Source organism: Microtus ochrogaster, chromosome 7 (genome assembly GCF_000317375.1).
Source record: "Microtus ochrogaster isolate Prairie Vole_2 chromosome 7, MicOch1.0, whole genome shotgun sequence".
Taxonomy (NCBI): Eukaryota; Metazoa; Chordata; class Mammalia; order Rodentia; family Cricetidae; genus Microtus; species Microtus ochrogaster.
This window is the reverse complement of record NC_022014.1, coordinates 60,926,157-60,949,082: the sequence shown is the minus strand read 5'-3', so window position 1 is coordinate 60,949,082 and position 22,926 is coordinate 60,926,157. Positions and strand designations below refer to the sequence as shown.

The 22,926-nt window shown below is 44.1% G+C and overlaps 1 protein-coding gene across 1 annotated transcript in view; it reads left to right on the top strand.

Moving 5' to 3' along the window:
- The first annotated feature begins 5,153 nt into the window (after positions 1–5,153).
- The window catches only part of Prkca (protein kinase C alpha), a 235,614-nt gene continuing 217,841 nt past the window's right edge, over positions 5,154–22,926 (top strand). The window contains exons 1-2 of the mRNA XM_026780073.1: positions 5,154–5,166; positions 6,098–6,180. Of these exons, the coding sequence (XP_026635874.1) occupies positions 5,154–5,166; positions 6,098–6,180 (96 nt within the window). The remainder of the gene's footprint in view (positions 5,167–6,097; positions 6,181–22,926) is intronic.

The following is a 22,926-nucleotide window of genomic DNA, read 5'->3' as shown; positions in this document are numbered from 1 at the left end:
GTGCTTTGTAAAGCAGTTTGTGGAGCAAGAGACTGGCCCTGGCCCTGGTTGCATCTTCCCATCCTTCAGACGGAGTTGATCTTGAGGTTACTTGCCTCCCAAGTCAGGAAGCTGCTGAAGTGGTGCCACGTCACAGGTACCCCAGATTTCACTTTCTTCCCAGCTCTCCTTTCTCCACCTCCTTACCCCATAGTGCATGGTCAGATGAATTCCTTTAGATTTTTAAATAAAATGGGAGCGCTCAGTTTTAACCCTGGGAAAATCTCCAGATAAGCCTGGTGCACTCATTAGGCCCTATAAAGTCTGTTGTTCTCTCTGCAACAGCCCCGTTTCAATCTCATGCTTAGGCTATGTTGTCCTACAAAACATGCATTACCAGTTTAGTTTGCAGCTTGGAAGCAAAGGTCCTGGGCAGCCATCTGTGAGTTTCAGAATGTCTGGCCATTATGAACATTTTCTAGGGCAGCTTTCCCCAGACAAGTGCTGTGTCCAGCCAATCAGCCAAACCCCTCGGTTCTCCTTGGCTTCTCCTTAGAAGTAATGGTGAAAGTACAGAGCTTCCTCCTTACTAAGGCATGGGCATGCCGTTTGCTGTGCTTCGGGAGAATAGGCGTTGCTTGTTGTTTTTTGAGACAGTCTCCTCTAGCTTCTTGTTGGCCTCAAACTCACTATGTAGTCAAGGACGACACTGAACCTCTGCTCTGCCTGTCTCTACTTCTGTCCCCATATTCTGGGATCATAAGTGTATACCACTCTAAACAGCATATATGGTGATGGGGGCCAAAGGTAGGGCTTTGTGCATGCTAGATAAGCATGCTACCCATGGAATGTTAAAAGTGCAAGCAGGCTTAAGGGTCTCCATGCCCCAGATAATTCATAATCTATGATAGCCCTGGACACATGGGACCTTCTGTCTGCCTCCTATTGAAGGCCTTCACTGAAATGAGACCTTTACACTGAAGCAGCCTGGGACAAGGGCAGCTAAGACAGGGTAGGAGGAGGAAGTAATTTGGCAGGAAGTAAGGATTTTGCTGTTTCTGCAAATCTTAGAGGGCAATGAGGGCTTGATGCTTGGAAACTATTTGAAGTAAGGGTTTCTTGAAGTGTATTATAGAAATATTTCAGCAAGCAGCAATGCTCTGGTATGCGTGTGAAGATAGATACGACAGAAAAAAAAACACAGTGTTCTTCCAAAGGGGCTGGACACTTAGTAATATTCGTCCAGATATACAGGTGGTTAAAAACACAAAGTAGAAGACTCGAATGCTGGAATAACTAAGTAGGAAATCAAAATATTTGTATACCCCAAAACATCATCTTCATAAATTATGACAAGGGGATAATGCCCTGTAATTCTTTTCCTTTGGTAAGTGATCCTTCTAATAATTTTAATAAATAAAATATGCCTTTGTACGAGGTGTCAGGGGGTGAGCATTTTATTGTGGGTCTCCCCATTGCTGCTTTACTGTCCATCTTTGGAGAATTTCCAATCAAGATGCCACTAGCAGAAGCAATGTGGTAGGGGCACTTCTCTCAAGGCTTGGAGGAGCTTGGCACTGCCCTTTGATTGCCTCAGCTGTGCTGGGCATTCAGTTCCACACTCACTTCCTCCTGCAGAAGCGTGCAGTGAAGGCATGCATGCTGGGTGTGGTGGATAGCATACTGTAACCCAAGAGGACCCTTTTTGGAATTTGGACATTGTTTTCACCAAACTACTTTCTGCTGTTTTTTGGGCAAACTATTTTTAGGGTTCTTGGAAACCTTCAAGGGAGTCAAGCCACATTACCCTGGAAGGAATCTACAGGTTCCCATTCTCTGTGAAAACAAAGCAGAACCTCTTTTCCAAAGCAACATATTCTTAACTCTAATTTTGAAGTTAAGATACCTTTATGTTGGTTTAACCTAGCAGCCCCCAGAATCAAATGTCCCTCTATACTTGGCGCATTCACAGTTAAAAAAATTCAAAGAAAATACAATAGTATGCATAATCCAGGTTCTTTGTGTATATTCCATCTTTATGTGTGGTTTTTTATTCTATTTTTTAATATTTAATTATCTTCTTTAATCTGTGACTTTCTGTACTTCTCTCCCTTCTAAGCCTGTGTACATTTTTTAAACACTCTGTGATCTATTTAGATGTCTTTTTCATTTGAATCTCTCTTTATTGCGTATCTATAATCATTTTCTGACAAGGAGCGCCTTTTAAAACAAATGCTAAGTGGGAATAGCTGGTACCAACTCTACAACACTGCCTATTTGCTCCACCCAGGCCAACAGGGCAGAGGCATTTTCACTGCCCCTGTGAGCCATGCTCACTGGCCCAGCTCCAGGGATGCAGCGGGTCTATGTCACCATTAAGCAACTAATAGCACGCTGTTCACAAACCCCATTTATGTGCAGGGCCTCCCCAAAGAGCCAGAGTTTGTGGTGCCAGCACAAACCAGGAAGCTCTCTCTTAGAGAAACCACACCTCTTCTCACCACCATTAAACAGAGAAAATCTGAAAAAATATGGTTACTAAGAAGTCATGCTTAACTCTGTTCTTTTGTGTCTAGAATTCCTTCCCAAGCTCTCTCAGGTTTTATGTGGATGTAGTTGGCCCATGATGGCACCACTTTGTAAGGGGAGACTGCTCTTTAGTTCCTGGCCACCCAGACATGAATAATCACACAGAAACTATATTATTTAAAACACTGCTTGCCAATGACTTAGGCATATTTCTAGCTAGCTCTTACATATTGAATTAACCCATTTCTATTAATCTGTGTATTGCCATGGCTTACTGGTAAAGGTTCTGAGCATCTTTCTCCTTCGACAGCTACATGGCATCTCCTTGAATCCGCCTACTCTCTTTCTATATCTCTATTCATATTTCCCACCTGGCTTTACTCTGCTAACCCATTGGCTGAAACAACGTTATTCATTAGCCAATAAAAACAACACATATACAGAAGGACCTCCCACACCATTGAGGTAAATAGAAAGGCAGAGCAAATGAAGGGGACATAGAAAAGGCTTTCGTGCTTGAGTCTTGTTGCAGTCTCTTGCCAGCTAAGAGTCAAGAACCTGGACAATTTGAAATCTGCTGTGCATCTTGCCCTCATAGAGACAATATTCCTTTTATATTAAGATATTTTAAATAAGAACTTTAAAACAGCAATGAAGCTTACTTAAGGCCTAAGCGTAATATGACCTTACTCTTTTCCCAGATGTAAACCTGAAACTTTTGGACAATCTCACAAACAAGACTAGACACTTTTCTTTAGAATAAAAAAAAAATTTCTGCAACCCCTGTGCCCTCTTCAACCTTGTGACCTTGGATTTTGCCGTTTCCACTTTGTAATCTTATCTAGTCATCACCTTGGTACCAAAAAGAACATGTTCCTTAGCAACCCTCTGAGATGTGACCTCAGAAGCCACCAACGTCGTTCATATATAAGGCTGTTATATAGACTTACTCCATGCTTTCTCCAGAGAAGCCCACACCACGCACGTGTGTCTCATCCCTCGCATGAATGCCTCTTTATCAACCTCTAAGGTTAAATCCAGGTAAAATTCTCAACAGCCACCAGCTTGGTTTCACACAGACTCATCCTACAATTCCTTTCTGTGCCTAAGTTAAGAATCCTGACGTCACCCGAGTTGAGGCTTCTGAGACAACCCTCCAGGCTGCTGCAGGTGGCAGCCAGGACTGTGTCTGTTGTCTTGTCCCACTGCCCTTGATGCCAGCAGTGGATAGGGCACTGTGAAAGTGACCAGGTTCTGGAACCAAGCCACCTTAGCATAAGTCCTGGCTCTATTCCAGGCAAGACTCTCCTTGTCTGTCAGTCTTTTCATCCAGCCCCTTGAGGGTTTTCCCTGTCTCCATTTCTTTCTCATTCGTAAATACTCATCATGTACTTAAAGTAGACCAGATACCCAAACACTGTTTTCCATCTAAAACTGTGGGTATTGAAGTGTATTACATAGTGTTGATAGTATTACATAGGTATTACGTAGTGTGGAAGATTCAGGTGAGAATCCACCTGAAGGGATGGAATAAGATGTTGACTCACAGCAAGGCACCCTGCCAGTAGGATTGTGTGGTCAATCAGAAGGTCCAGTCACTCTGCTGCAATGTCTTGTTCATCTGAGCAGTCTAACTGTTGATGCACGGTTGCTCCCAGACCTCAGCTGGGTGGGAGGCCCCTAACTAGACTTTGGCCCTCACTCCATTACTTCTGTGCCCATGAAGCATTGCTTCCATGCATGTTTCTCTTTATTCGAGACCTCTCCATGGTTTCCAAGGCCCAGCCAAAGGATTTTGAATTTCTTCCTGGCCACTCCCAACTCTCTAAGAACTCTGAGTACTTGGCTTGGTGCACTAATGCATTCTTGTGGGATTTCAGCTCTCAGCAAGCCCACCGTCCTTTCTCACCCACCGGAATGACTCACTCTGCTTTCTCCTTCAACTACTAGCACAAATGTAAGAGGCTGTGTTACCATTGTGCAAGAAGAAAACAGGGCACGGGTCAGGAATCGGGAATCTCAGACCTTCCTTGTACTGTATATTAGTTGCTTTCTGCTGCGGTAACAAACACCACACGTGCGATGGTTTCCAAACAACACTTTAGTCTCTCACAGTTCCAGATAGAGAAAGCCCAAGGTCACGGTGCTGGACAAGCAAGCACCTTTCAGCTACTTCCTGTAGAAGGAAGGAAGATGGCGATCTACATGAGGGAGGGTAAAAAGTCCAAGAGACAAAAGAGCCCGACCTTGCCCTTCTGACTGTGTTTACTTTTGTGTTGTGTCTGTGCGCATGTGTGTGGGCATGCATGCTTACACCGTCTGGAAGTAAGAGGACAACCTGTTCCAGTCATTGCTCTTCTTCCACCTTATGGGTCTTCCTAGATCTAACCGAGCCCATCGGGCTTTGAGGCAAGCCCTTTTCCTTCTGAGCCCTCTCATCTAGCCTTGAGGTTTGCATTTCCTAGTCACTTTCCTGGGGTCCCTTCTCCATGTACCACTAGATTGGCAGCCAGAGTGTATCAGTGTTTTTGGACGGAGCATGCATGCAACCTAAAATGTTGGAAAACCTTGTGACTTCCCCAATGCTTTAGACAGCACATTCTTTATTTAGCATTTGTAGTACTGTTTCTTCATTTTGTTGTTCCATGCAGTACGACAGTAGAGGGGACTTGGTGAGCTCTACTCCAAGCTCTGAAGAAAAGACTAAACAGATTGCTTCTGTATCCTCCGTATTATACCATCCGCAGAGACCTCTTGGGGATTATTTATTCATTTCTCACAATTAAATTATTTTATCTATTCATCTTCAAGGGTCGTTATGAAATTACTGGGCTTAGGATTGTCTCTGAATGATTTTGCTAGATTTGCCAAAGTTCTTCTACCTCGGGGATAGCATCCGGTACAGACAATTACAAACAAGTGTTAGATTGTATCCAACTGTTTTCCTAAAGAGTGTTTTCTATACATTGAGTTCATATCTTTTTTAGAAAATAATTTTTTTTATGTGTTGCCTGCACATATGTTGTGTGCCACATGTGTGCAGTTCTCACGGAGCCTAAAATAGAATGTCAGATCCTTCAGAAGTGGAGTCACAAATGGTTTGTGAGCTGACACATGAGTGATGAGAATCGAACCTGGGTCTTCTAACTTATACTTAGGATACTTCTGTGTTATTTATCATCAAGTGTTCCTCTTATAGTTATTTTTATTTAACCTATAGAGTATAATGTTTCCATTCATAAGTACATGTATACATTGTGTGCATGTGTCTCTGTATATGTGTGTGGAGGTATAGGACAGTGCAAAGTATGTTAAACTTATTATCCTAGGTTTTACCTTGAGAAAATAATCTCATAAGCTTAGGATATCCTATCCCTCGACTTTAGGGTTGAGGGTTCATGGATTAGATTTCCCTAGCATTTTGTGGTATTATCTATAAGCTTAATTGAAACAAAATGTTGCTGACTTTTAGATGAAATGTCTTTGTGTTGCTGTGCAATTCTGTCTCTACCAGAATTAAAATGACTCCTCACTGTTTGGTATATTAAATCTAGACCCTTCTAATTTCCTTTTTCTTTTCTCTCCCCAGTTTGCTGTTTCGTGGTTCACAAGAGGTGCCATGAGTTTGTTACTTTCTCTTGCCCGGGTGCAGACAAGGGGCCCGACACTGATGTGAGTGATCAAGAAGCTGTCATTGGGTGTTAATGTTGCCGTCTGAAGTTATTTATTTTGCGTTGCCTCTCCGAGCGTTGTTCTGGAACATGCTATTATTAAAAAGACATCTCAGTTTTCTCACTCTGTCTTGCAGTAATGAACACGTCCATCATCCTTCTGAGGTCTGCACTACTTCTCAGAGATCTCCTCAGAGGAAAATCATTAGCTTGTATTTTTCCACTGTGGGTGACCACATAGATTAATCCACCAGATTTATAGTAACAACTCTATGGATGCATTTTGTAAAGGGCATTGACCACCTTTGTCGGTGATTTGTCTTGAGCATTTCAACAAACGACCCCTAGTTTGCACAGGGAGATCAGTGTGTATCGTGTATCATAAATGTCCCCATTGAAGGGGTCCTGTAGGCAGGAGTTTCACTGACTGCAGTCTCTGAGATGTCCAGTATTTTTATTTTACTTTTTTATGTCCTGCTTCTCCCTGTGTCTATCGGGCATGTCAGTTTCATTTCTTTAACAAAATGCAAGACCAGCAGAGGACATTGAGAACCAGGAGAAAATGAAATACCAGTGTCTAAAATACATTACGTGGAAAGAAACTTGGTGACGCATGAAAAATGTTTTAAGTGAAAGTCGGGGGGGGCGTGTCTAGTCCAAATTACTCGGGCTAGATCAGTTTAATAATTTATCATTAAGTTATGGGCTTCACATGGTTCCCACCTATGGCACCTACTCCCATCAGGAAACCGATTTCAAAGTGGCTTTCTCAGCAACTCAAGAAGTCTCTCGTGAGGTGACGTTTTCACATCGGGCTCTGAGGAATTCCAGTTTGCCTTGCTGTAACCCATGTAACATAGGAACTAACTTTTATGATGTGATTAAGGTATTGGTAGAAACATCATTGCAGTAACCACTGCCTACTGCTTCTCTGAAGCTTTTCTGCCCAAGCTTTGAGCAACACTAATCTGTAGACGTAAGTATTTTGAATTCAGCTTGATGGATTCTGCATGTCCATTTAGCAGAACGATGGTGCTAGTTTCCTCACCAGGGTCTATGACCTCCCCAGCCACAGGCTTCTGAGCAGTTTTGTAGCACCAGGCGTCCGTTCTCTCTGGTGCAGGGAATGCACACACACTCAGACAAAAAAGTCAGAAAGTGCTTGGTTACCCCAATGCCAGATGTGCCTCTATTGTACCAGTGGGCACATCTTTCCTGGCCAGTCAGTGTGGCGGCATATGAGGCCCACAGCTGGGAAAGAGCTTTGATAGCTTTTCTCCCCCAGCATCCTGTACAGCATCATGAAGGGTAGTGAGCAGGAAGAAAGCTTCCAGCCCAGTTCCAATCAAAGCCGTGTTGTCTCTGGTGATGGGTCTTACCATCTAGTTCTGATGGGCAATCAAGTGCAGTGGCCTGTATTGTTTTGTGGGTGGGGGAGGCTTCTGGGGCCTCCCCGACAAAAAACACTCATAGGAAGGTAACCCACCTCTGGCATTAGGAGTTTTATTTAATAAGTTATTTTCTGAGGGTGGTTTTATCCACCTATGACAGGAACTTCTGTTCACAGACTAATAATATGTAACTCTTATTTTTTAATTAATTTGCAAAACTATCAGCTTTCCTCATGGCTTTTTTATACATCTTCAGTTTGGGGTGATCCCACTCCCCCATACTCCATCTCCTCTGCCCATCACTCTGAAAGCTTTCCGCCCCTGTTCACCTCTTGGCTTTCTAAGCTCGTGTGTCCAACTGTCCTCCCCAGCTCCCAGACCTCTTTCCCCCTTCTCTCATGGCCTCTTTCCAGCTTCCTGGCCTCAATACACATTCTCTCCCACATCAGCATACGTATATAAATCAGAAGCTAAGACCCACACATGGGAGAGGACATGTGGTGTTTGTCTTCCTGTGTCTGGGTTCTCTCCCAACTTTCCTAAAAAGCTGACGTCCTGTTGTTCACGGGCCATGCTTTCGTTTCCTTGCTTATACTTCCATGTTCTTCCTCTTGTGTGGTCCTTCCTCCTTTCTTTACCATCCCTTCCATGTCCCATCAAGAGTGAGAGGTACAGGCAGGTGACCTGGCATCTCTTCCTACGATTTCAGTTAAGTATCAATTATTGAAAATCTATAACGAACCAAAATGTATCTTGAATCTCATGGTACTACAGTAAACATGTAGATGTCTGCTCCGGTCTTTGTGGGCATTGCTCTGGGGACACGTGTGCCTTATCCTGCATAGTTTGGTCCTGGAAACCTGATTGGGGCAACTACAGATGCACAAACAGAAAACCTGGTAGTGGGTAGGCTGTGCTCCTCCTGAAAGAGGACACCCACTAGGCCACCTAAAAACTCAGTATCTTTATTATATACACTTCAAGGAGGAGGCGTATAAGCTGTTGTCTATGGGAGATCTCTGTAAGGGAACCATCTCAGGTTGCAGTCACCTGGGAGGAGAAGCTGTGGTTTCTAGCTTTTGTATATACCGTTCAGTCCTTTGTACACTCTTGTGCTGGACCAGAGAAAGGCTTTGCCATGCTTTTGGGCCTTACCCAAAGAAAGGGTTGCTCTTTCCATGGGACTGAGGCAATAAGGTCCTTGACATGGCCATGTGCATGCCCTCAATACCCATGTTCACACAAGATTTAATCTACTTCCCACAAAAATGAACACTAAAAAGTCACAGATTAAAATGGGACACCTGTATACAGAATAACAGTATACAGTTATTATATACATAATATATATATATATATTTATTTATATATATATATATATATATCCTAGGTGGTAATGGGAGACTTCCTGGATGGAATAGAATTTAAACTGAGCTTCAACAATGGAACAGTGGGCAGGAAACAAGCAAAAGGGTGTGTGTGTGCGTGTGTGTGTGTGTGTGTGTGTGTGTGTGTGTGTGTGTGTGTGTTGGGGTCTAAGGGACTCTAGAAGGAGTTGTTTCAGATAAGGGAAAAAGCAGGTGGGGAGGTGCAGGAAGGAGTGCAATCTGTGAGTGCTGGAGAAAGATGAGCATCAGATGTCTCCGTAAGGATTTGGAATACAAACTCAGACGCAATGAGAGCCCAGGGAAAGGTTTAAGTGAATGATGTAACACTACAAAGCAGCTGATGAAGGTTACTCTGGCCTCCTTTTAGGAGATGGTGTTAGGTGAGAAGCGGGTCAGTGTCCCACTGGAGCACAGGAAGGAGATTCAAAGGTTTGTGGAGCACCTGCTCTCCAGAGCACTGAGACAGTAGTTTGCTGGAGTTAGGAGCAATGGAGATAGGCAGAGGGAACACATTCAGGAATTGTCTGGGAACCACATAAGTAGTCCTTGGTCTTTATGAGGTCGGGGAGGTGGGGTTACTGAGAATGAGTCTCGGGTTTTTGACCAAAATGCTTGGATGAATGGAGGTCCTATAGGCCTGTAGAGACACTGGAGTGTGTGTGTGTGTGTGTGTGTGTGTGTGTGTGTGTGTGTGTGTGTGTGTGAAAGAGTACAAAGGAACAAATCACAGCTTCAGTTTGGGTGTGTTGAGCTTGAAAAGTCTGACCCTGAGAAGACAGGACCAAGTGTGAAGGTCAGAAGTGGGTGTGTCTTGAAGATGTGGATTTCATGGCTTTGTTAAGCCTGAGGACTTGGTCCTGTGCCCTAGAAAGAAGATGCTGAGTGAGAGGCAGAGGAGTTGGGTCCTAGGACAGAGCTCTAAGGAACTCCAGCCAGTTGGTGAGAGAGGAAGGCCAGGCAGAGAGACCAAGGGACAGCCAGAGATGCAGAAGATAGGTGGTGGGGAAGGTGGGGTTTTGGTGGGGGAGGTGGGGCTTTTTCATGCTATATCCACTTCCTGTAGGGTCAACAGGCCAATTCTGCGATCATGTTTGCAGTCCTGGAGACTATAATTTGTGATATTGCTCACAAATAAGCAACACACCGTTCCCTGAAGTTTGCACAGGAAAGCCCTGACTTAGAGCACAGATCAGTCCCTGCATGCTAGTTTTCAGAATGCTCTTCTGTTTGCACGATTGTCATAGAGTCACCCCTGCTCCTGGAGCCCAGAACCAACCGGGCAGAGAAGCTTCCGCACAGAGCTGCATGGTGTAGCATGTCTTGACACATGTGCTCTGATGCTTAGCCAATCCTGCTCCCGTGCCACTGTGTGTGCTGGTTCACTGCAGGCGTGGGACTCCACATCCTGAAAGGCGATACTGAGAGATGACTGTTTTCAGTATAGGAAAGAAAAGAAAGAGAGAAGGACTCAGCTAGCCCCACCTGTCTGATTCCCAAAGGCTTGTGAATGCTCTTCCAAGAGCATCTGCCTCTGCCGTTTGGTGCTCAGAGACACATGACTAGGGCTTTCTGCAGCCGGGACATGTGAAGTGTCATCCCCTTGTGTCCATGGCAGTGGTTACACAACTCTGCAGAAGTCTTAGAAAGTCACAACTTGAACCACACCAGTAAAGATATTGGGAAGGCACTCTGGGTAGTGCTGCCCTGGATAGTTGGCTGGTTTGGCTAGACTGACTGGCAGTGAGCTCCAGAGATCCACATGTCTCTGCCCTCCTGCCTGCCTCCGCACTGGGGTTACAGGTGCATGCCACTGTGTCCAGCATTTACATAGGTTCTGGGGATCCAAACTCAGGTCCACGTGCTTGTGTAGCCAATACTTTACCTGCTTACCCACTGAGCCATCTCCCTGGCCCATATGCTTTTCTGAATAAGTTTCAAATTCGCAGAATTCCAGGGCTGAAAGGGTACTGAAGATTGATATAAGTTAATTTCATTTTATAGTGAGGAGACCGAGGAATATTGGAAAAAGGCATAAATGACCTGGGTACCATTGTGTGCTGTTTTCTGTGCATCTAGGATTGCGATTGACTCCTTCAGAGAGTAAGTCCTGAAGGGAAGGGTATAGAGGCCAATGGATTGGTGATATGTCAGTGGAGTAGGTTTTTAGCATGTATTGGCATTTCTGATCAAATACTTATAATAGTGCCAAAGGAAAAAGCCAGTTGCAAGAATGGAAGGATGGGGGAAAATTAGATTGAATTTATGAGCAAAAGCTGCTCCAAGAATTTTTCCCCTTGGAAAATTTTAAAATATTGAACAGAGACTTTGTTCACCGCACAGGGAAGGGTTCTGGTGAGCTGTTTCTGTGCTTCTTGCTAATGCCTCCAATAAGCTCAACTCCAAGGGAGCCAGAGAAGTCATAAAACTTGTAAAATCCACAAATATTGGACCTGCTCGGTCATCTTCAAGAAAGAAGGAACGGAAAAGCACTGGAGAATAAATCAGCAATCCCCACAAGACAGCAGCCTGTGGAAGAGTGCTCTGAGTTCTTTGGAACAGAGGCTCTCCCCAGGGCTCCGGGGGCCACCATAGTTGAAAGTCTGCATTAGCTTTGGGTATGTCAGAGAAGGAAGGGCTCTTGGAGATTCTCAGGCCAACTTCTCCTCAACCTCTCACCTGCTCTGGCGGAGGGGTGTTCCATTGCCCAGCACTTATTCAAAGCCTAGAGGGAGAAAAGAGGCAAGCATTTCCTAGAATCGAAGAGCAACCCACCCCTCACCCCAATTAAAGGAGAAAAAAGCATAGAAGACTTCTAAAGAACTCTTGTCCAGTCTCTGGGGCTGTGGATTTTTCAGAGCAAGGAGTCACCATCTGGAAAGTGTTGATGCTGGGGTACACGGCCCAGAGACCAGGCAGTGCTGTTCCCAGTCTATGCTGGAAAGGCCACTGGAGATCTAGACATGCCACCTCAGAATGCAGCTAGGGTTCTGCCCACCACCCCTGCACTCAAGGTTTTATGGTACTAACAGATTTTTAAACAATAGCCCTTGTTAAAAAAAAAAAAAAAAAAAAAAAGCTTTTCTTCTTCCTCCTCCACTAACTTCAGAGGTGACTGGGGACACAGACTGGCAGAAGAGGGAATATGACCTCATTTTGCTTTGAGTGTCAGGGTCAGTGAATGTGACTTGCTCTGTGGAGGAGCCAGGAGAGCTGTTCCGTTTTCTGTGCCATGAAGCCCGTTCTCCGACAGGGTTCTTTCCCTTGTTCTGGCCATGAGGAGATCAGGAGGGTAGGAAGGGTTACGATGGGTCCTGTGCCTTCTGACCTCCAGACTTCTTCCTCTAACTGCTTTAGATTATATCTGCCAGTGTAGCTCACCAGCTCTCTGTCCCTCTGTCTGGAGTACCTTCCTGTTCTTAGGATATCTCTATGAATCTTCAATTGTGCCTGTTTGCACAGCCCACCCGGACAGAGAGGAAGTGGTGTGTTCCAGCCTGCCAGTATACATGTACATATGTGTGAAAAGTATGTATGTATGTATGTATGTACACACATGGCATATATGTGTGTATATGCACAGAGAGATTAATATGTGTGTATATATGTATATATCAATGATATGTGTGTATATGCACAGAGATATTAATATGTGTGCATATATATATATATTAATGTAAGCACTTCCAATTTCTTCTGCTTTCTGTTTTGTCTCTGTGTCTTAAGTGCGAACAAAGCTGTGAAGGCCTTTCAGAGAATCCTAACGGTCTCAGCATCGCTCTCAACACTGTCATGTGCATGCAGCCTTCCACAATTAAGCCTTTAAGTCTGTGGAGCTGGCTGGAAAAAAACACCACAGTCTTACGTGCCATCTATAAAGAATCCAAATGCCAGAAGAACCCCTATCTGCTGCATCTGTACTCTGAATTGTTCGTTCTGTACATTGGATGTAGGTGTATTGGATCGTATCGTGGTGGATGGTGTCTATGAAAAGGCCTCCCCCAGTATCCGGAGGGAATATTCTTGCCTGGTATTTTTTAATGAGCTGTGCTGTTTGGATGGGCCTTGTGCATTGCTGCCAGCAGCATATTCGTTTGGGAAGACTGTTCACATTCTATCTTGTGCTCTTTGTGTTTGAACCCTACTGAATAGGATCCAGATGATTCCCTGGGTCGTGGCTGTATCTCATCTGGGAGTCAGCCAGCATGCTTGTGGCTAGCCCCAGAAGCCTGTTAATGCTTGCCAGTGTGTCTGGAAGGGCACCCAGGGAAGAAGTTAATTAACTTGTGAGTTTTCACTATGACTTGCCTGGAATGACTACACCTCCAAGTCTGTGAAGTTATGAGGTTTGTCCCATTCAAAGATTCTGGAAGCAATGATTGTCAACAGTTGGAAGCCAGTGTAAACTGTGACAGGGCAGAGGTGGGAGCCCACGGCGGCTAGACTCTATGGTCATGTCTAGGAGTCAGCGTTGTCTTTGCCCTACTGTGACGGTATGTTCACACCTGTGTCTTAGGAACCATTCCGAGAACAAAAGACTCTGCATTGTTTGAAATTTTACATTTCAAAGGTTCATCTAAGACAAAACAAAAGCATTAAAAATAAACCTAGAAACAAATTGAGTTAGTGGATCATATAATTTTCTTCCAGACTGTATTTTTTTTCATTTAATGTGGATATAAATAAGATGGTTTGTTGAGCAAAGTCCATTTCAGTCCAACACATTAAAAAAAAATTACTCGTGGGCTGACAAAGAAGAGTGAGATGTGTATACGGTCCAGAAGCAACAGCCTTGCTGTTCCCCAGGCTGCAGTCCTGCTGTCCATGCTATCGAGCTCCTTCCTAGACCTGGGTTTTCTTACTTATAAACATGGAGGTGGAGTCGGTCATCTTTAGTGTTGGTTTTATTCCTGAGCTCCATTCCATTATTACTGACGGGTGTGGTAGCATAACACATACAATGGTGGGGTTAGCCTCTAACTCTAGGGATAAGCCAAACAGTGAGGCAGGTGGGAAGAAACACAATGTTTCTACTGAGTCAGGTGGGAAGAAACACAATGTTTCTACTGAGTCGAGTGGGGAGCAAATGCGCATTATTGAGACAATAGGAAGGATTCATGGAGATGGGGACATGGGAAGACATACAGGTGTTGGGGGAAGGCCGCTTGTTTGTTCCCAGCTGCTCAGCCCCAAAATAACCACACAGAAAGTGTATTAATTAAACCAGTGCTTGGCCTATTAGCTTTAGCTTCTTATTGGCTAGCTCTTACATCTTAATTTAACCCATTCACATGTGTATTGCCACGGGGCTGTGGCTTCCCGGCAAGATTCTGTTCAGCATCTGTCTACATGGCTTCTCCCTAACTCCATTTACTGTCTCTATATATCTCTTCCAGCCTGGCTATATTCTGATAAACCATTGGCCAAAAGCAGCTTCTTTAGTCATTAACCAATAATAGCAATAATATATATATATATATATATATATATATATATATATATATATACACATACAGAAGGACTACCCACACCATACATGTGTCTTTTTTTCTTTTCTTTTAAAAATAAGTAGACCATATTTTCATGTTCCTCATACTGCCCAATGGGAAAAGAGCTGCAGCACCAGCATGCATGTGACATGTGTTACAAGAGGATCTATGATAAGCACAAGAAGAGAGACCTGTGATGTTGTGCACACCTCAGCAGAATGTCCCCTAGTGAGCCTCTATGGGAGCCCCCTCTGTGCCCACCCACAGGTGCTCTTCCCTACTCACCAGGATGCCCTGGGAAAGCTGAAAAGGAAGTTCCTTCAGGGCAAAAAACCCAACTCCAGAACCCCAGTGCTAATTCTGCTCTTCCGTGGGTGGATTCTCTCATGGACCAGATTCATAGTAACAGAAGGTCTACCCTGCACAGGGAGGGAGGGACCTCTCTTGTATCCGAACCACGTTCACTCAGTTGCAAATTAAAAATGGTCTCAAGGATGCTTGTCCTTGTTCTAGGCCTAATGAGTACAGGGTGCAGCTGCTGAGGCTCCGGGAGACATCTGCCTTGCTAACCCAATGAAAAGAGAAACAAATGGTGTATCTGTCGCTGGGTCTATAGTTGATCAAGTAGAAGTGTATGGTGTAACTACGAATATTTAATTTTTAACGTGCTACCTGAAGCCATGTTTCCTTGGGAGCTGTCCCGGGGGCTTTCCCACTTAACCCAGTGGTTTTAGGTCATTGTCATCATAGGAATTTGGACAGAGAGGCAGGAGGACTGTCCAAGCTCAAGGTCACCCTGGTCCTCATAGCAAGTACCATCCCAGCTAATAGAGTGAGACATTTCCAAATAAATAATACGCAAAGTAGTGGAATTCGTGAGTGGGTGTGTCTACACGTAAATTATTTGTGGGAAAGCCTGTGTTTTTTCCTTTCCAAAAATTGAGTGTTCTGCCCAGGGCCTGGCACTGAGTGGAATGGGTGCTCAGGGAGGGTTTGCTACGCCGAGGAGAGCCATTTGGTGAGGTTCTGATGTCCTGATTTGCCCTAAGTTTACTTGTCAGGCCTTGTGTTACCTGAGTGTTTTCAGCTGCAGGTGAAACTCATACAGAACCTCGGCGCAGGGAGTGAGTTTTTGACAGTGTTAGGCCATGGTTTAAAAAAAAAAAAGAAAGAAAGAAGGAAAGAAAGAAAGGAAGGAAGGAAGGAAGGAAGGAAGGAAGGAAGGAAGGAAGGAAGGAGAGTAGACCTTAGCAGCAGCTTTGGACTGGCTTGATTCAGGAGTTATGGTATGACGGATTCCTTTCAAGGAGTATATGATATACAAGCAGCGAGACTGCCCAGGCCCGAGCTATGTGTTTGGAGACAGTGTCTGATGAGGCAGCTGCCGAAGACCCAGGGCTGCATGACACACTGCAGGAATGCTGGCATGCTCCTAGTATCACCTGACACGGAACACCTCAAGTAGTTCATGCCTTTGGGTTTTTTTTTTTCTTCATGTTACATAATCAGCGCATGTTTCTTGAGCATTGTTAATGTGGTAGGTGTTGTAGGATGCAGATGTTTAAAAACATGGCCTTTGTCTTCAAACAGCTTATTCTTAGTGCAGTCATGCATATGCATGAACACACAGTATTACTATTCCCGCCCTGGGGAGCACACAGCTGCGAGCGGCTTCTCTCAGTTTTCCCAGTGTAAGAAAGTGAAAACCAAGGCTCAGGGGTGATGAGGTCCTTACTCCAGCCCAGCAGTGGTACATGGGGCTTTAAGTTTTGAAGTGGATCTTCCCGTTTCCAGGCCTGTCGTCTGTCTCCTGGTACCATTAGACTGCACAATGAAGGCAACCAGAGAGGAAGTTTCCAGCCATTCCATGCTTGGGGGCTGAGTCCGGGGTCAGCGTGACTGTGAGAACTCTTAAAGTGGCGAGATACTGGAAATGATATTAACAGGAAACTCATCCATAAAGGAGACCAGGAATGAGCTCAGCAGGCATGCAGGGCTCTGGGGCTGGGTGAGAACCTGTTGCAGCTTGCTCTGGCTTCTTCACAATGTCAAGAGGTGGTTTTTCAGGGCACTGAGTGTCTGGAAAGACAATTCATGTGGCTTCACCCCGAGCTGAAAGCCAGCCCAGAGCTTTTGGTGCATGCCAGAGGTTTATTCCTGGATTCTAATAAGTCATCTTTTTAATAAACTTACCTCATGGCCCCATTCAGTTGGCCAGTACCTGCCTCACCTTGGCCCTGTTTTCACTACTTAGTCCATTTCCATTAGCAGAGCAGGAAGACTCTGTGGGACAGAGGAGCACAGATCCTGGGGTCTAGGAAAGCAGGGACACGTTCCTGAGGACCTATACTGTCTTCACCACACACTCACTTATTTACCGTGGGATCCAAGACCCAAAATAGTCAAATGCACTCACTTGCAAGGCTTTGTTTTAGCCTTCAGCAGTCTGAACCGTAATCTTGAGAGCCAGGGAGCCCAGGACAGGAAAAACCCACGCTGAAAGCCTTCAGGCAGGAAGACCCCTAGCTTACTCAGCAGTCAGTCAGTCTTTGTTTTGTTCAAGGACTTAAGGGACTAGGTTGAGCTCACCCTGGTAAGGAGTTTCTTAGTTTCAGTTCCTGTTGCTGCCATAGGATGCCCTGACAAATGCAACTTGGAGGAGAAGGGGTTTGCTTTGGGGGAAATGATTTATGTGCCCCATAACTGCAGGTTACTCTGTTACTGTAGAGAATCCAACTCTGCAGGAGCTCGAAGCCTCTAAGTCACAATGTCTCTACAGTTAAGAGCCAAGAACAATGAGCAGGTGCCTGTACGTTAGAGCTTAGCTTACTTTCTCCACCCGGACCAGAAATGGTGCCATCCACAGTGGGCGGGTCTTCTCAGCTCAACTATCATAATCCAGATACCCTCACCACCCCCAGACACGCCCACAAGCCAGCCTAGTCTAAGTAATTCCTCCTGAAACTCCCTTCCTAGAGTGTGTGAGGTTGGCAATTAAAGCTAGTCATTAGAGCAACCTACTTTCCTCAGCCTCACATCCCCAAACACCCTCATAGAAGCATCCAGAATAATGTGTAACCAAAATAGCCGGGTACCCAATGGCCCAGTAAAGGTGACAACGAAAATTGACCATTACAAAAGAGGGCTACACTAGGCTGTGCATCCTGGGAAGGGTGAGTCATAGGGACTGATCACATAACCATTTATCATAGAAGACTTAGTCTGTAGACCATGCTTTCTCCCCCTCATATTCATCTCTATATCCCCCAAGCCTAGATTACTATTGTTTGTGGAAAGAGTAAGGATTTCATATATATATATATTTAATATATTCATATATATATATATAATGAAAATATCACTATTCCCTCCCATGTGGGAAATTCTCAAAAGTAAAGAAAAATTTTAAAGAATATAGAAAGCTAATGTATACAAAACTAGATATAAAATTTATATTAAGTACTTATACATACCATTAAGCTGTCAGACACTTTATTTCTATTGTAAATATATATGTTTACCTGAGCTGATTCAGATATAAAATAAGATGAAAAAGTACACAAGGCTCCTATATATTTCATTGAGATTTTAGGATACAAGTCTACTGTACATCAAACCTGCGTGGATTGTCAGGTGCGTTATTCTTGAGAACTAGAACTAGATAGTCACTCAAAAGAAGCTGAAGTACAAGACAGTGTAGATGAAGGTGAATTGTATCTACTATTTGTAAAGTTCACAAGAACTTGCTACCAGAACTAAAATAAAATTGGAACAAAAATCAATCATACTAAATAGATTAGAATATTACTTAAACTTTAAAATCCAACTAGATAAATAAAAGAGAGAAAGGATGGAGGTTTCTGATCTCAAAAGTAAACTGGAAAGAATTGCCTGATATCCAGAGAGACCGTGCAAAATGTTTGGAGGGGTTTCTCGGAAGCAGTATAGTCTTCCCAGGCATGGTCTTTAGGAAATCTGTCTCTTTTTGTTGTTGTTTTGCTTTTTATCTCTTTGAGGAAACAGGGTTTTGGTTTTCTTTCCTTGTTAGGGACTTCTGAGTGCTTATATTTTAAGCTCTCGCAAAGTAATACAAGGTCCCCGTTAAACTAAGTGACTGGAAGTTTGCACGTGGGTACAGTTTTTGTTTTTTCTTCAATGTCACTTTGGAAAGCAGCCTACTGAAGACAGTTCTTGTTCTGTCAACTGTATAAGATGCAAGGACGCTGGGGCAGAAACTCAAGGCCTCTCTACACACATGCAGAATGTCCCACTCCGGAGCCACACCCGCAGCCCTACTCCAGATTCCTGATTGATATTCCTCGAAGTTACGGCTGTTTACACAGCTGTTATCTGGAAAGTTTAAAATAATTCAGGGTTCAAGAGGTTGGGAATGGATTGTGTTTGGTCCCCTTCCTGTCCATCATTCCTTCCGTCCTGCTTGCCTTCCATACCTAACTGCTTGGATCTACATTCTGTGCCATTTGCTGCTGTTTTTGCTCAAAAGAAGCTCATTTGATATACATTTTTGGAACACTTGCTACAACTATTTAATCTGGGTCAGATTGTTTTTGCACATCATAAAACACACGCACCTAAGGCAAACAAACCCCTTTCAGAAGGCAGTTGGCTCCCTGCTTCTTCTCTACAGTTTCTGGACCCTGTCTCGTCCTTCCCCCACCTCTGCTGTAAAGCCAGAAGCTTCCTCGAGTTAACATGGAATCCGAATGTTTAAAACATGAGAGTTTCATACTTAGAAATGGTATTCTCTGTGGAGGAGGGTGATTTTAGGTTTCTAGATATTAAACTGTACCATGACTCATTTGTTCTTAAACAAGTCATTCTCCCGTTACTAAAATTAATCACAAAAAAAGACCAGGGTAGCTTGAAAAAGAAGAGGAGTGGGCACGGCCGTCCCTAACATTAGAAAGGCAGGGCTGCTGTCTTAGCATTTGCTGGGTTTGAATGATGCGCCAAGATCAAGGCAATTCATTTTAACCATTTCCTCCGGCTAAACTCTGCAAGTCAGAATAACTTCATGTACAGAGCCAGAAGTGGAGGAAGAAACACGGCAGGTGTGTTGACAATTCTGAAATGAGCTCTGTCTGTAAGTGAAGCCGACTTTTTCAGTCCACACATGGCTGTCAGTTGTGCAGTCTTCGTCTGTGTGTCCAGTAGTCAAACAGTGGGGGCGTTCAGCTAAAAGCTTCTGGAGACATCTACAGTCTACTGGAGGGTTTCTGTCCCAGACCCTTGTCTACGTGGCATCCAGAGTGTGGAGTCTGCAGCTGCTGGGTAAATCAGTTGTTGTTTGCTCTTTCCAGCTGTGAGAGTACAGCATGGCTCCCACCATGGAGTCACGGCCTGTGGATGTGGTGACCTGGCTCTTGCCCCATTGCTGACCAGGCTTAGAACTTCCTGACGTCCATTTATATCTTGCCGTTCCCTGTTTAGACGTGTGTCCTTGGAGATAATCTTTGGAGCGCTCTTCCCGTGTTACCCGAGGTGGTGTATTCCTTTATGTATTTCATATCCTCCATCACCATCTGAACCCTGGGCTCTTGTTAATTGACTTTTGTGTGTCTTTCCGTTGTCATGAACACACCACAAGAGCAGGGGTCTTATCTTATTCTTCCATTTAAGCTAAAACAATACCTGGCACGTTGTAAGTACTTGCTACATATTTGCTGATTAGATGGATGCATATAGTCTTTCTACAGGGAGATGAAAAATATTGCCATGTTGTGTTTGCTTCCTACTAACAGTAAAAGGAAATATCCCAGGACTCTTGGAGATTTTTTGATTTTTATATTTTTCTGACTGCACTGTCAACCATATTGAACTGGCCATGACAACAAAGACATGGGCTTGCCATGTGATGGAGGCACTATTTTTGAAATAAAAAATTTATTGTTCATCATGTTACTGTTTAGATTAGGTGGCCTTAAAGTACAATGTATCTTCTCAATGTTACTTAACCAGAGTCTCCAATTAATCTTCAGATTCTAAATGCCAGCCATTCTGGACACAGGAGATAAGTGTTGAATTTAAAATCTGGAGAATAATTTATGTCTTTATAGGATCTTAACACTGTTGATTATGGCCAGCAAGCAGCGTCCTCTTTTATAGATTTCCCTCAGGAGACTTGGGTTTCTCTGACTAATCCTATATGGAGCAGCGGAGAGCTGTCAGCCAGCTGTGGCTCAGCAGTGGGATAGTCTGTGTACAGTACAAATGATGGCTGGAAGGATACAGAGACATGCTCGCCTGCCGCCAAGTCTCTAAACCCGACAAAGTGGCTGCTAGCCGATGTTATGTGCAGGGATCAATGACAAGAAGGGAAGTTAAGGAATCCAAACCACTAATAATTTGATCTTTAGAACAATTTGACTTAGGGATTTTTTTTTACATTTAATCTTGTTAGTACAATATGATTTTGAAAGGTTCTAAAATTCTCACTGAACCGTTTGTGCTTCCCTCTGAAAATATCCTTGTGACTCTTTGAAAGTGTGACAAACTGCTACCATTCTTTCAGCTGTCATTGGTATGAAATATGCCTACCCATCTCAGAGGTCTTCTTTGCTCAACAATGTGGGATGTTTGGTGCTGATGTCTCGACTGTCACATGCAAAGTTGATTAATTGTGGGCTGCCATGTGGGTGCTGGGAATCAAACCTGGGTCCTCTGGAAGAGCAACCAACATTCTTAACCACTGAGCCATCTCTCCAGCACTATGAGTTTTCTGTAACAATTGTCTTTTTTCAAAATTTTGTTGGTTGTTTTGTCTGGTGATTGTATGTCTAAGCCAGTTAGTTTTGGAAGAGTATTTCATTTTCATTTTAGGTTTTAATAAATGTGTGCATTAAGTCATGGGTTTTTTTTTTTTTTTGGTATAGTTACTCCTGAGAGTAGATGTAACAGTCAGTTGAAGCCAACCAGGTATATGAATGAATCCACTGTTCAGAAAGCAACTTGGCAATACTCAGAAGCAATAGAGCATCCCAAAGTTATGGGGGTGGTCCCCACCAGGGCCACCAGGCTTCACTCCAAGTGTGATGAACAGCCATGGACGCATCTGAAGGATGTTTCTAGATGCTGAGAAACCGGCATGAGCAAAGCAACTGTGGGGATGGGGCAGTCATGGCAGGAGGACCCAGAAAACAAGCCAGAATGTTCAACATGAGGGAATGAGAAGGCTGTAAGTCGGTTCAAGCTGCCTTTTCATCATGGTCCTGTCTTCCTGGCTGGAATAGTGGGTTTGCTTTGGCGTTCCAGAGGGCAGTCCCAACTCAAAAACTAGCAATAATCCCCAAGAAGACGCCCCAACAGATAGATGTTTCTAACAGTAGGAGGAATTCAGAACTGGGATCCCCAAGAGACAGGACAAGATGTACCAGTCCTGAGCTGTGCTGTTCAAGAGGAGCTGGGAAGGGTGCCAGGTTTCTCTTCAGAATCCCTTTTTACCCACCCAATTCTTAGTCTTCCTTCAGGAAAGAATCAGGTTTGGAGATTCCCCTGAGCACGCCCCCACCTCACTGTGGACTTCTTCCCCACCCCCTTCTCCACCTATTCAGTTGCCCCTCTTCTTCCTCTCCATACGTCGTCTCTCGAGACTCCCTGACCACAGTGCTGTCACTGTTTCTCCATCTCTATTCTTCTCCTATGGTGGCCTCTGGTGAGCAAAGCCATCCTTTGGTCTTATCCCCAGTGCTTGCAGGAACTCTGGCTTGTAGGTGTCTCTCGATACTTACCAAGTTAGCAGAGAAAAGAGTAGACCTCAGTGAGACTCTTCTTGAGTTAACCTTGACATTGACAGAATTTCTGATTTAACTTTGTTGACACCAGCTCCATTCTAACAGGCTTTCCCTGAGCCAGTCACGTGTGGCCTCTGAGCATCACGGCTGGTTATTGAGAACAAAGAGTAACACCCAGTTCTTTGTGCAAGTGCCATCAAATTGTGACATCCAAGTTTCCTGCCCTTGAGAAGGTAGAAGACACAGAGCCATTCTGTGCAGCACTTCATGCGTTTCGGTTTGAGTGCAAACCCCATTCACTGTCTGTGTCGACAATGGCTGTGGACTGTTAAACAGCTGGGGTGCTGAGAACAGATGATTACAATAGTCCTCCAAGTTCCCTCTTGTTTACTGAAACAATAACCAGGGGAAAAAAAGACAAGCTTTAAAAATTCCTTGGTATTCATGTAGATGACACAGCCTTACCTCATAGCAGCGGAGAATGAATGGTTCCCACTAGCTGTCATTCTGAAGAGTTTTTTAGAAAGAAGACCCTCCCGCTTTCCCTACCTCCCTCTCTCTTCTTTCTTTCTTTCTTTCTTTCTTTCTTTCTTTCTTTCTTTCTTTCTTTCTTTCTTTCTTTCTTTCTTTCTTTATTATGTATACCTATTCTGTCTGTGTGTATCTGTGCAGGCCAGAAGAGGGCACCAGACCTCATTACAGATGGTTGTGAGCCACCATGTGGTTGCTGG